General features: G+C 41.3%; 1 protein-coding gene across 1 annotated transcript in view; it reads right to left on the bottom strand.

Annotated features, from left to right (window-relative positions):
- Positions 1-2,263: 2,263 nt before the first annotated feature.
- Positions 2,264-12,537, bottom strand: part of LHFPL3 (LHFPL tetraspan subfamily member 3) — a 31,159-nt gene continuing 20,885 nt past the window's right edge. Inside the window, exons 2-3 of the mRNA XM_040413953.1 lie at positions 3,561-3,797; positions 2,264-2,391 (exon numbers count right to left, since the gene is read on the bottom strand). Of these exons, the coding sequence (XP_040269887.1) occupies positions 2,264-2,391; positions 3,561-3,797 (365 nt within the window). The remainder of the gene's footprint in view (positions 2,392-3,560; positions 3,798-12,537) is intronic.

Below are 12,537 nucleotides of genomic sequence, written 5' to 3'. Positions count from 1 at the left end.
AAAGTGGGCGGAGCAGGCGCGTCACGTGAGTGACGCCGCCTGCTCTGCCTGTTACTGGAGCTTCATTGTATTTGTAAGGTAATAAAGATCATAGAGCTGATTTAAAGTTCAATTAAAAGTTACTGCCAGTTAAGGAATAGTCTGAATACTGATGTGGCCGGTGTATTGGGAGATCTGTGGATGGCACTGTTATGGAGGGGATCTGTGGATTGCACTGTTATGGGGAGGGGGATCTGTGGATGGCACTGTTATGGAGGGGATCTGTGGATGGCACTGTTATGGAGGGGATCTGTGGATGGCACTGTTATGGGGAGGGGGATCTGTGCACTGCTATGGGGAGGGGGATCTGTGAATGGCACTGTTATGGAGGGGATCTGTGGATGGCACTGTTATGGGGAGGGGGATCTGTGGATGGTACTGTTATGGGGAGGGGGATCTGTGGATGGCACTGTTATGGGGAGGGGGATCTGTGGATGGCACTGTTATGGGGAGGGGGATCTGTGGATGGCACTGTTATGGGGAGGGGGATCTGTGGATGGTACTGTTATGGGGAGGGGGATCTGTGGATGGTACTGTTATGGGGAGGGGGATCTGTGGATGGTACTGTTATGGGGAGGGGGATCTGTGGATGGTACTGTTATGGGGAGGGGGATCTGTGGATGGCACTGTTATGGTCTTCAACTTTTAATACAGGAGGCAGGTGCCGGCAGCAGAATCACATAGCCGGCACCCTGCCTCTGACAGGGAGCTGCGATCAGCGGCAGTTAACCCCTCAGGTGCGGCACTTGAGGGGTTAACTGCCGCTGATTTGCTGCCAGTACCTGCCTCGTATATTAAAGGTTAATTATCATTAGTGGCGCAGTGCGCCCTCCTCCCCCCCAGTATTAAAATCATTGGTGGCAGTGGCCACAGGGTCCCCTCCCCTCCTCTTCATTGGTGGCAGTGGCAGCTTCTGATCGGAGCCCCAGCAGTGTAATCCTGGGGCTCCGATCAGTTACCATGGCAGCCAGGACGCTACTGAAGCCCTGGCTGCCATGGTAAGCTCCCTGCTGCTGTGTGAACAGAGCACAGAGCAGCAGGGAGAGTGTGAAGTCCTATTCACCCTCATAGCGCTCTATCAGGGTGAATAGGACAAGGGATGAAAAAATCCCAGGTTCTAGCTCCTAAGGGGGAAAATACGGTAGTTATTAAATAAAAAGTAAAAAAAAAAGTAAACCCCCCCCACCAAAATATTAAGTATAAATTACATATAAAATACAGTTGCAAGAAAAAGTATGTGAACCCTTTGGAATGATATGGATTTCTGCACAAATTGGTCATAAAATGTGATCTGATCTTCATCTAAGTCACAACAATAGACAATCACAGTCTGCTTAAACTAATAACACACAAAGAATTAAATGTTACCATGTTTTTATTGAACACACCATGTAAACATTCACAGTGCATTCAATTGCAACTGTATATAAACAATAAATAAATAAACATATCACATATCGCCACGTCCGAAAAGTCCAAACTATTAAAATAGAAAAAAATCTATGTGGTGAATGCCGGAACAGAAAAAAGAAAATAAAAACTGCGCGATTCGCCATTTTTTAAAAATGTGGAATACAAAAGGCTTTTTTGGTTTATTTTTTCGCGTGGTATCGAATGGTATCGAAATCGAATCAAAAATTTGGTATCGCAACAACTCTATACACCATGATTATATCTCTACCAATTTAATAATTAATTACCCAAGTATAATTACAAGATTAGATATATACTGGACCCTCCTTTAAAAAAAGAAAAATATAAAAATAAATAAATAAGAACCCGTCCTTTTTGTATATTGTTCTTGTAACAGTATATAATTCCGTGATGATGAATTAATAAGTGGATAGGCAGATGTCTCTTCAATAGTAATGTGTTAGTAACCAATTAATGAATAAGGACACGTCCTTCTTGTGAATGGTTTCTATATATAGAGTGCTTATGTTCCGTAGTGGTAAATTAATAAATTGATAGACCAATGTTTCTCCAATAGTAACCAATGTCTTTGCTTCAGTTATATAACAGTTATGTTTCCATTCATAGATTATTGGTTAATAGAACTGTTTAAAATATTACTACATTACCACCCTGAGGGAATTCTTTATAGTATAAGCACCGAACTGTTTCTCGCTCCTTCTTTCTCCATCTTGTTGCAATGTGGGGTTTCCCTGCTACAGCCGCTTTCCTTGCTTGGCTCTATTCTCCCGGCTTCCCACGTGGTTGGGGGTTATTCCTTGATTGTCCCAGTTCTTCTGCTTGGTGAGCAGTCCGCTATAGCTTTGGTGCATATCAGCGTGCACTTGTAGCGAGGGTGGTGGTGATTGAAAGCGAGGGTGATATAGGTAAAAGCCCAAGCTTGTATTTACATTAGAGATGGTATCACTGTTATATCATCATATTGCCAGATTCTTTACACCAAACGCGTTTCAGAGCTGACATGCTCCTTCTTCAGTGGTTATGGATAAAAATCCACTCAATCAGTTTTTTTTAATATGATGTCCTTAATTAAAAGGGCCGTATTTACTTCGACTTATATCATTTCAAATACCTGGACTGGAATATAATCCTTATGTAGATAGCCAATAAGATTAAAAATTGGAGATATTCTACATATTAAAACATCCCTTCTAGTAAAGTGTTATCTCTTACTACATATATATAATTTCATTATCAAGATGGTAAAATTATAAAAAATAAGAAATAAAGAATAAGAATAAAAAGGCATAAACTAAGAAAAGGCTATAAGCTTAAAAAAACGGATGTACGTTTTCACGGCTTTTTTTTTTTTTTGGAAAAGGGTTCTTCTTATCTATTGGAGTAGTTTTTAGGCCTAAATTGAGTTAAAATGTCTAGTAAATTCATACATAAAGAACCTGTGCTTTATACAGTATATTTGCTTAATTTTATTTTTCTCTTTTTTTCTATTGTTCTTTTCTTTTTCTTGTTACAGATGAGGATTTCATCTTGAAAAAAGAAAATGAATAAGGATCTGCCTATCCACTTATTAATCATAATGGAATTATATACTGTTGTTACAAGAACTATTTACAAGAAGGACGTGTTCTTATTTATTTATTTTTTGATCTATTATTATTATTTTTATTTTTTTTAAAGGAGGGTCCAGTATATATCTAATCCTGTAATTACACTTGTGTAATTAATTATCAAATTGGTAGAGATATAATCATGGTGTATAGTAATTGGTTATTAAGATATATGAACCATGATTCTTTAATGGTAATCTTTGGGACTAATTTAGATAGCTAGGGAAATATATTTTGATTATAACGTACAGATTATTTATTTAAAATTTGTGATTTTATTTAAATTGTTTTTATCAAATTAAAATATAGACTACTTTTCCATGCTATACCAGAGGACAGAGCGCTTGTCATTAAATTAAATTTATAACATTTCAGATATTAATTCGGCAGTGGAAGCCCTGAGAACAGAGCATCTTACTCCATAAGCCTAGGAAGGGTGAGCCACTGTAGTAATATATTAGCATATTAGAATCTTCTTACCTTTTGTTTCAAGTTTGAGCTGCTCAGCCATTAAGGTGTCCAATCTGTTACCTAGCACAAAGGCCAGAAAAGATAAGATCAGAGCGTCCAAAATTCCAATGATTGCCAAAATGTATGCCCAACGCATTGAACATGCACCAAGGGAATACTTGTCGGTCTTTTCACCACACATACGCTTGACTTCGTCTGCATCCCAACCATCAGGAAATATCATACAACCAAGTACAAGGCAAGCAGCTGGGGGCAAAAGAAATACACATTAATAAGGTAAGAAGCAAGTGAAAATATAACGCAAAATGTATTCAAATGTTTAAAACTTGAAGCTTACTGCTTTCTGCATTAACAACTTGTCTTTGCCTCTTCTGTAGTGGTGCGAATTATACTATTATTGTCTCCATTTACATTTAAAACAAAAGTAATAATTGTGTGTGCAAGCTTGGAGGTGGCCCACAGCTGGATGACGGATCAGATGTTTAACTACACTTTTGAGTGATGCCACCATAAACATACATAAAAAGATTTTTAGATTCAGTGGGGAAATATGAAAAAAAAAAAGCCATTTAGAATGGTGTGACATAAAATACAAAGGATCCTATGGTGATCTAAGGCTGGTTCAGTAGAACCATGAGAGATACAGTGACTTTAATACAGATGCTCAAAATGCATCTGTATTGTGGCTATCTGAAAGTGACCTTAGAGGGAATCTGTCACGTGTAACATGGTGTCTGAGCTGCAGGTAGCAGGTTATAGAGCAGGAGGAGCTGAGCAGATTTATTATATAGTTTTATGAAAAAAGAGTCAGTATAACGTGTTTTTTATTCCCCTAAATTCCTGCTCATTCTGGGCTTTTAAATCCAGGAGGCGGTCCTATCAGTGATTGACAGCTATCTGTGTATACACAGTCATAGAGGGCAGGTTGTCAATAAGTGATTGGACTGACTCCTCGACATCAAAGTCCAGAATGAGCAGGAATATAAATGTATAAATTACAAGTTTTACAGAATTTTTTCCCATAAAACTATATATTAATATGCTCAGCTCCTCCTGCTATATAAAAAGCTGCCTGAAGAAAAAAAAAATGAAAATACTGAAAAACATGTTATTATAAATAAACTGTTAAATGCCTTTAATTATTTATAATGGCTCGTTTTGTCTAGGAGACAATCAGTGGAGGAGTTAAAATGGCCACTGTCAGATTCCTGGGCATGGAATCCATCCTCCTATTGACACTGCAGGACTGCCTGTGTGAGAAAGCAGAGCACATTTTTTTTAATTATTGCATTCTACTCATTTTGGGCTCAAATTATTTTTTTTTTAGTTGGCGTTTATTATTTTTTTCCCCAGAAGTTCTTGTACTTACAGGGGGTAGTTGAGCATGTATCTGTAGATTGTCAGAACTATTTACGGTATCTCAAGTCCAGTCATCCAGCAGAGCTCCCTGTTCAATCTGTTGCCCTGTTCTTTTAACTCTTGACAGCACCTAAATACTCCTTACATCTCAATTCTTGTAACACTGATAATATAGCTTAAATGTTTATGAGTTTCAAGAGATCACAGATAAGGTATTCACAGGAGCCGTCAGATGATGGGATTCAACTCCGAACCCTGCTGCACTACAAATACACAGATTACACTGTTATACCAGAAAGTGGCTGAAAATGTTGAATAAAGACCAACTGAAAAAATTATTTTAACCCAAATTAAGTAGAATGCAATAATTTAACAGTGCCCTCAAGTTTGTCCATAGCCTCTCATGAAAACAACCCCATTCTATATCCCCAGTTAGAACATATGGACATCATAGAGGAAGGTCCCCCACCTGGGACTCCCTCTAAGAGTCAGAACTTAGAGCTGCTAAGCACGAGGGACATTTGTTCCGGGGAACTTGAACCCTTCTTGTATTACATAGACAGCCATTCATTTCCCCTGTGGTGGCCCCTGCCTGGCTGGCTGCAGCTTTCCCCAGAAAAAATCAGCTGTTTTCTGGTGGCGCCAGGAGCAGGGATCACTTTTTGAAAAGGTTTGCCTCTTTAAACGTTATTTACATACAACCTGGAAAAAATAATTCCATAAAAAAACAAAAAACTTGCAATAATGCCAGTTTCACCACCCATGGATATATATATATATATGGTGCAATTTGCGGTCCCCAATGCACGGGCAACGTCTGTGTGGCGGTCGGGACGGATCGAGACCCATTCAACTTGAATAGGTCCGTGATCCGTCCGCACCGCAAAAAAAAAAAGAACATGTTCTATTTTTTTGCGGAGCGGAGGCACGGACAGAAGCCCCATACATTAGGCCACTGGAGTAGAGGCCCCATACATTAGGCATTCACCTGACAGAAAAGAACTTGTGATTATGTGGCTGGAGGAACATTAGGCGGTCACGGGCTGCAATACGGCCACGGCCGGGCAACAGCCGTGTGCATGAGGCTTTAATCAAGTAATATTAAAAGTAGCCCAGAGGTTCCCCCTAAGAATCTGGATTATGATTATATACCATACAATGCACTTATTTCCTTGGGGTCATCCTATTCTGCATTAAAAAATGAGATGTCTGATTGTAAAGTTCCATGGTCCAGACATGGTTAAAATTTTGTGGACTAATTTTCGACAACCCTCATCCAACAAAGTCCTTGCTCTCAAATTATCATTCATGGTTTGGATTTGATTGCATTTTAAACCAACAGCTTAACTTTAAAAAGGTAATTGGATTCATTCTGCAAGCCACTGAAAGATTGAGATTTACCGCCTCATGGAATGTGTGTATTATCAGCATTTTACAGCAAACTCGATTGGAATGATAAACAGAAGAAATGAGGCCCAAGCAAAAGGGACATATTCCGTTTGTGAAAATGCCTCAAAGGATAAGCAAAAGAGTGTTAATTAAACCTCCAGGTATATTGCATTAATGTCCAAATATAAAACAGTTATTTTATCAACTAAAAAACATAGGCAGAAAAATAGCATAAAGTATATTTCCAGGCATATGAAGAAAATAAATCTGCTCAGGGTATATCTCAGTATGTATAATAAAATAGCTCCATTTATTTGTTAAACCCCTCAATCCTTACCTTTCTTCTCCTGCAGCTATGTCCCAATAACGAATTCTCTTATGATGAGAGTGATTTGAGTGAAACAATCTCTGACGAGATGTGGACCCACTAAGGCACAGGGATTGGATTTGGCATAGGGCTAAACAGGGAGTGGAGGGAATTTTGCGTTCTTTACATTTAACCCAGTGTTCCGCAACTCAAGATTTGAGAACATCCCACAGAATGAATACGTCTAGATGCATTGACACTAATTCTTTTATCAATATATCAGTAAGTACTAAGGAAATCCTGAAAACATGAGCGGCAGGTGGGCCCTGAGGATTGGAGTTGAGGAACATTAAAAGATAAAGCCCCAAAATCGTTAGACCGATATAACATATGTACAATATAGAGCTGTGCAAACGTAATACCAATGCACTCATTAAAAAGGAATTCTCTTAACCCCTTCTTGTATGCCCGTTCTATTAAAGCAAGCGGTAAAGGATGTAGGGTAGGTCGCCCACACACAGAGCCAGGTAGCTTTCCCTAAAGTACCCCTACTTGACCTGAGCTGTGCTTCATGCTCAGGTAGCAGAGCCCTCGCCCTGATAAGGGCAATCCCTAGGAGCCATCCCTGTTTCTTCTTAGGACTCCCTGCTGTGCCCTGATAAAAAGATCCCAGCTCCGTGTATGGATCAAAACAAGGGATAACCAGCAATATAATTATCAATGTCCAGCTGTGTCCCGACGCGTTTTTCCCCTGTTGGGGAAGTAAAGTGAAAGTAAAGTCCTGGAACTTGGCTGTACACGTGCCTCCTAGCACAATGATGCATGCAGCCGAGGAGGAGGGCCACAGCGCGTATGGTACTTACAGTTTCAACGTCCCATGAGGAGCTTTAAGATTGCGGGATGAGTGCGTGTCACACGTGGGTGTGGCGTGGTATCCCTATGCCTATGGTAGGTGGTGCTGATATCTCCACCCACTCATTACATCATCGCTGTATAGGGAGTGAATGGGCAGGGATGGTGAGGTATTCCCTGGTGCGTGTGGGCATAACCACCCCCCGGGATTCCCCGAAGAGTGAATAGTAATGAAGCAGTCCAGCTTCTCCGTTCAGGTAAAGCGTGTCTCTGACCCTGTTGCTATATTGCCACGGTCAGTGAGATAGCACGCATTGGGGCTATTATGGCAGGTCTAGCAGCAATATAAGTTGTTGCCTTGAATAAAGGTTGACGGATGGTTTATATAATGCAAATATTATGAGCAATAGAAATAGAAAAAATTATATACAAATTTAAACGTGATGGAGATCTCTGTCAATTAAGTGTAATTTACTAATCCCTATCCGGATAATCTCAGTGTAACCAGTGGATAGGGGTCTATTATTCCCTTAAATAGTGAGAATAAATATATAATTAAATGGTAATGGTAAAGGATGGTAGTGAGGGGGACCTAAGCTGCTGGTCCATGTCTTGGTGTCCTCAGGCACCAGGCTGGACCGCTTAATTGGACCATCACGATTGGGACAAACTCAAGGTGCCGGCCGGCAAATTGAGTCGGTGCCATCATAATGAATATCACAATCAGAATATCTCAGAATGCCAGCCAGTAATTTGAAGGATAAAGACTGCTGTGGTCCCAAGTATGTCTGATTGCTCTGGTGAGGGGTATATGTTGGGGATAATTGGTGACTCTAGTGAGAGCTGTATATTGGGGATACTGCATATCAGAAGTATGGGGAATGGCAGACTGGAAATATGGGCTGACATAGCAATACAGCCCCTGAGCTGGAGTTCCCAAATCGTAGTACAGAGACTGGAATCATGGTCAAATGGATTAGTCCAGCCAAGCAGAGTTCAGTCATAAGTTTAAGGGCTCATGCACACGACCGTTGTTGTTTTGCGGTCCGTTTTTCACGGATCCGTTGTTCCGTATCTGATTTTTTTTATTTTTATATAATTTAAGTCCTCTTCCGTTCCTCCACAAAACATATCCGTATGCGATCCGTTTTTTTGCGGATCGGAAACAGAAACAGTAACTTATTAATCACCAAACACATGAGCAATATGGGCTGGGCATAGCATTTCTACAGTATGGATCCGCAAAATACGGATGACATATGATGTGTTCCGTCTGCGTTCCGTATTTTTTTGCGGACCCATTGACTTGAATGGGGCCTCGGACTGCGATTTGCGGACAACAATAGGACATGCCCTACTTTTTTGCGGAACATAAACGGAATGCACACGGAGTACCTTCTGTTGTTTTTGTGGACCCATTGAAGTGAATGGTTACGCATACGGGGTCTGCAAAGAAAACGGAACGGAAGCGGAAAGAAAATACGTTCGTGTGCATGAGCTCTAAGGCAGAGAGAGGCCAGTGCAGGCAGCAAACAAGAGAGTGAAGTTAGAAAAAAAACCAGAGTGGAAACTGTAAGAAACAGAGACAAATGCACCGAAGCAGACAGACTGGAACCAAATGGACCTTACTGCTCACGGACAGAGTGGCATGGAAAGGACTCTTATGTGGCCTAGGGTATGTAGATATTGGCTGGAAACAGGGACGCTTTAGTGTGCAATGGTCCTTTTAGGGACTGGAAGGTGTACACCAGCCACTGGAGTCAGTATATCGTTACAGAGAGAAGGCGGGTTAGGTGAGAGTAATCATTATCAGAAGAACAAAAATGGTATAAGACTATACACAGATACTAACCACATGGATTCAAGAGGACTGTCAAGTGTTCACTTTTGACTTGAACAATGTCTTAAGTGAAAAACATGACTTTATGATGTCTTTAAGGCTACTTTCACACCTGCGTTCGGGGCTCCGCTTGTGAGCTCCTTTTGAAGGGGCTCACAAGCGGCCCTGAACGCATCCGTCCAGCTCTAATGCATTCTGAGTGGACGCGGATCCACTGAGAATGCATCCGCCTGCCAGCGCTCAGCCTCCGCTCCGCTCAGCAAGCGGACACCTGAACGCTGCTTGCAGCGTTCGGGTGTCCGCCTGGCCGTGCGGAGGCAAGCGGATCCGTCCAGACTTACAATGTAAGTCAATGGGGGCGGATCCGTTTGAAGATGACACCATATGGCTCAATCTTCAAACGGATCCGTCCCCCATTGACTTTCAATGTAAAGTCTGGACGGATCCGTTCAGGCTACTTTCACACTTCGAATTTTTTCTAAGTAATAATGCAGACGGATCCGTTCTGAACGGATACAAACGTCTGCATTATAGGAGCGGATCCGTCTGAGCAGACATCAGACGGACCCGCTCTGAACGCTAGTGTGAAAGTAGCCTAATAATGATGCCCCCAAACCACTGTAATGGCCCGATAGGTGACAAGATGCTACCGTAAATTTTTTCTCTGTATTCACGGAAATTCCCCTACAGTTGAGGATTACAAAACTATTTTACGGGAGAGGACTGCTTAGGGTACTTTCACACTTGCGGCAGAGGATTCCGGCAGGCAGTTCGGACGCAAACGGATGGCATTTGTCAGACGGGCCGGATCCATCTGACAAATGCATTGAAATACCAGATCCATCTCTCCAGTGTCACCTGGAAAAACTGATCCCTTTTTTATTTTTTTGCATTTTTAAAGGTCTGCCGTTTTGCCGGAACACTTAATGCCGGATCCGGCACTAATACATTTCAATGGAAATTAATGCGGTATTTTCTCCGGCCAAAAAGTGTTAGAGGGACTGAACTGATGCATCCTGAACGCAATGCTCTCCATTCAGAATGCATTAGGATAAAACTGATCAGTTTTTTTCCAGCATAGAGCTCCTGTGATGGAACTCAACTCCGGAAAAGAAAAACACTAGTGTGAAAGTACTCTAAGCCTGGTAATATTCAGGCTAAGGGTTCATGTACACAGACGTATTTTTCTTCACCACACTGACCCAATCAATTCCATGGGCCACGCACACATCCATATTTTTTACTGATCTGTGTGGCCATTACGCAAATTATGAAGCAGGTCCTATTCTTGCAGATGGAAATAGCCCTTTATATGGATGGGAGTGAGAAAAATCTGGAATGTACACGGAAGCCATCTGTATTTTGAGGACTGCAATACAGACAAAGCTGTGTGCATAAGCCCATACTGTGGGGGATTGCCAATGAACGCCAAGATAAAAATTACATATTTGTAATTAGCCAGAAGGAATTTCAGAAAATAGAGCGGTAGATGCTTTTAACAAACTTCCAGCAGATGTGGTTGGAAAATTAACACCTTCGTCCACCGTGACATACGTGAGGTAATTAATGTATGGAGCGGGCTGCTGCAGTGAGCCGGCTCCATACTTGGCAGGTGCCAGCTGTATAATACAGCAGGCACCCGGCCCCAATGACGGGGAATGGCGATTACGCCGAACTCCGTCATTTAACCCCTCAGATGCTGGAATCATCACTGATCGCGGCATCTGTGAGGTAAGGCAGAGGAATGCAAGTTCTGAAGCTTCCCGGGCCTGCCAGGGTAAGTAAGCTCCCTGCTAAGATGTGCACGAGGCACAGCTCAGCAGGGAATGTGTCAAAATTCCATTCACCCTAATAAATCACCATTAGGGTAAATGGGACAAGGATCAAAAGATCCCAGGTTCTAGCGCCCTAGGGAGGTTAAAAGTTACTATTATAAAAGTAAAAAAAGTTTTAAAAAATAAAAAAAAGATTAAATTACCCCCTTTCCAATTTTACATATAAAGAATATAAACAATAAAAAAATAAACATATCAGGTATCGTCTGAAAATGTCTGAACTATTAAAATATTTTCAAAAATGTCCTGTGCGGTGAATACCATAATGGAAAAAAATGAAAAACACAAGATTCACCATTTTTAGTAACCTCTTCCCTCCAAAAAATTGAATAACAGTGATCAGAAAGTCGTACATACCACAACAATTGTACCAATAAAAACTAAAGTTCATCCCGCAAAAACCTCAGTGGATGAAAATACAAAAAAAAAGTTATGGCTGTCAGAAAATGGCGATGTAGATTTTTTGAAAATAGTAAAAAAAAAAAAAAAAAACGATACAAGTTTGTTATTGCCGTGTTTGTATTGAGCTGCAGAATAAGTACGTTATGTCATTTTTAGCATTTTAATTGTGATGTCAAAACCCCAAGAACCTTGGCGGAATTGTGGATTTTTTTTTCAACTTAGGCTACTTTGACACTTGCATTTGGTGCGGATCCGTCATGGATCTGCACAGACGGATCTGTTCAGAAAATACAACGGCCTGCATCTGTTCAGAACGGATCCGTTTGTATTATCTTTAACATAGACAAGACGGATCTGTCTTGAACACCATGGAAAGTGAATGGGAGACGGATCCGTTTTCTATTGTGCCAGAGAAAACATATCCGTCCTCATTGACTTACATTGTGTGCCATGACGGATCCGTTTTGGCTCAGTTTTGTCAGACGGACACCAAAACTGCAAGCAGCGTTTTGGTGTTCGCCTCCAAAGCGGAATAGAGACGGAACGGAGGCAAACTGATGCATTCTGAACCGCTTGTGAGAGCCCTGAACGGATCTCACAAACGGAAAACCAAAACGCCAGTGTGAATGTAGCCTTAGGCTACTTTCACACTCGCGTTTTGTGCGGATCCGTTACAATAATACAACTGCATGCATCCGTCATGAACGGATCCGTTTGTATTAATTATCTGTAACATAGCCATTAAAAGTCAATGGAGGACGGATCCGTTTTCTATTGTGCCAGATTGTGTCAGTGAAAACGGATCCGTCCCCCAAAGCGGAATGGAGACTGAACTGATGCAAACTGATGCATTCTGAGCGGATCCTTTTCCATTTAGAATGCAAACTGATCTGTTTTGGACCGCTTGTGAGAGCCCTGAACGGATCTCACAAACTGAAAGCCAAAAACGCGAGTGTGAAAGTAGCCTTACCGGTAACCCCACAAAGAATTACTTCCCATTTT

The sequence above is a fragment of the Bufo bufo genome, chromosome 1, assembly GCF_905171765.1.
Source record: "Bufo bufo chromosome 1, aBufBuf1.1, whole genome shotgun sequence".
Classification (NCBI taxonomy): Eukaryota; Metazoa; Chordata; class Amphibia; order Anura; family Bufonidae; genus Bufo; species Bufo bufo.
This window is presented reverse-complemented; position numbering and strand designations above follow the sequence as displayed.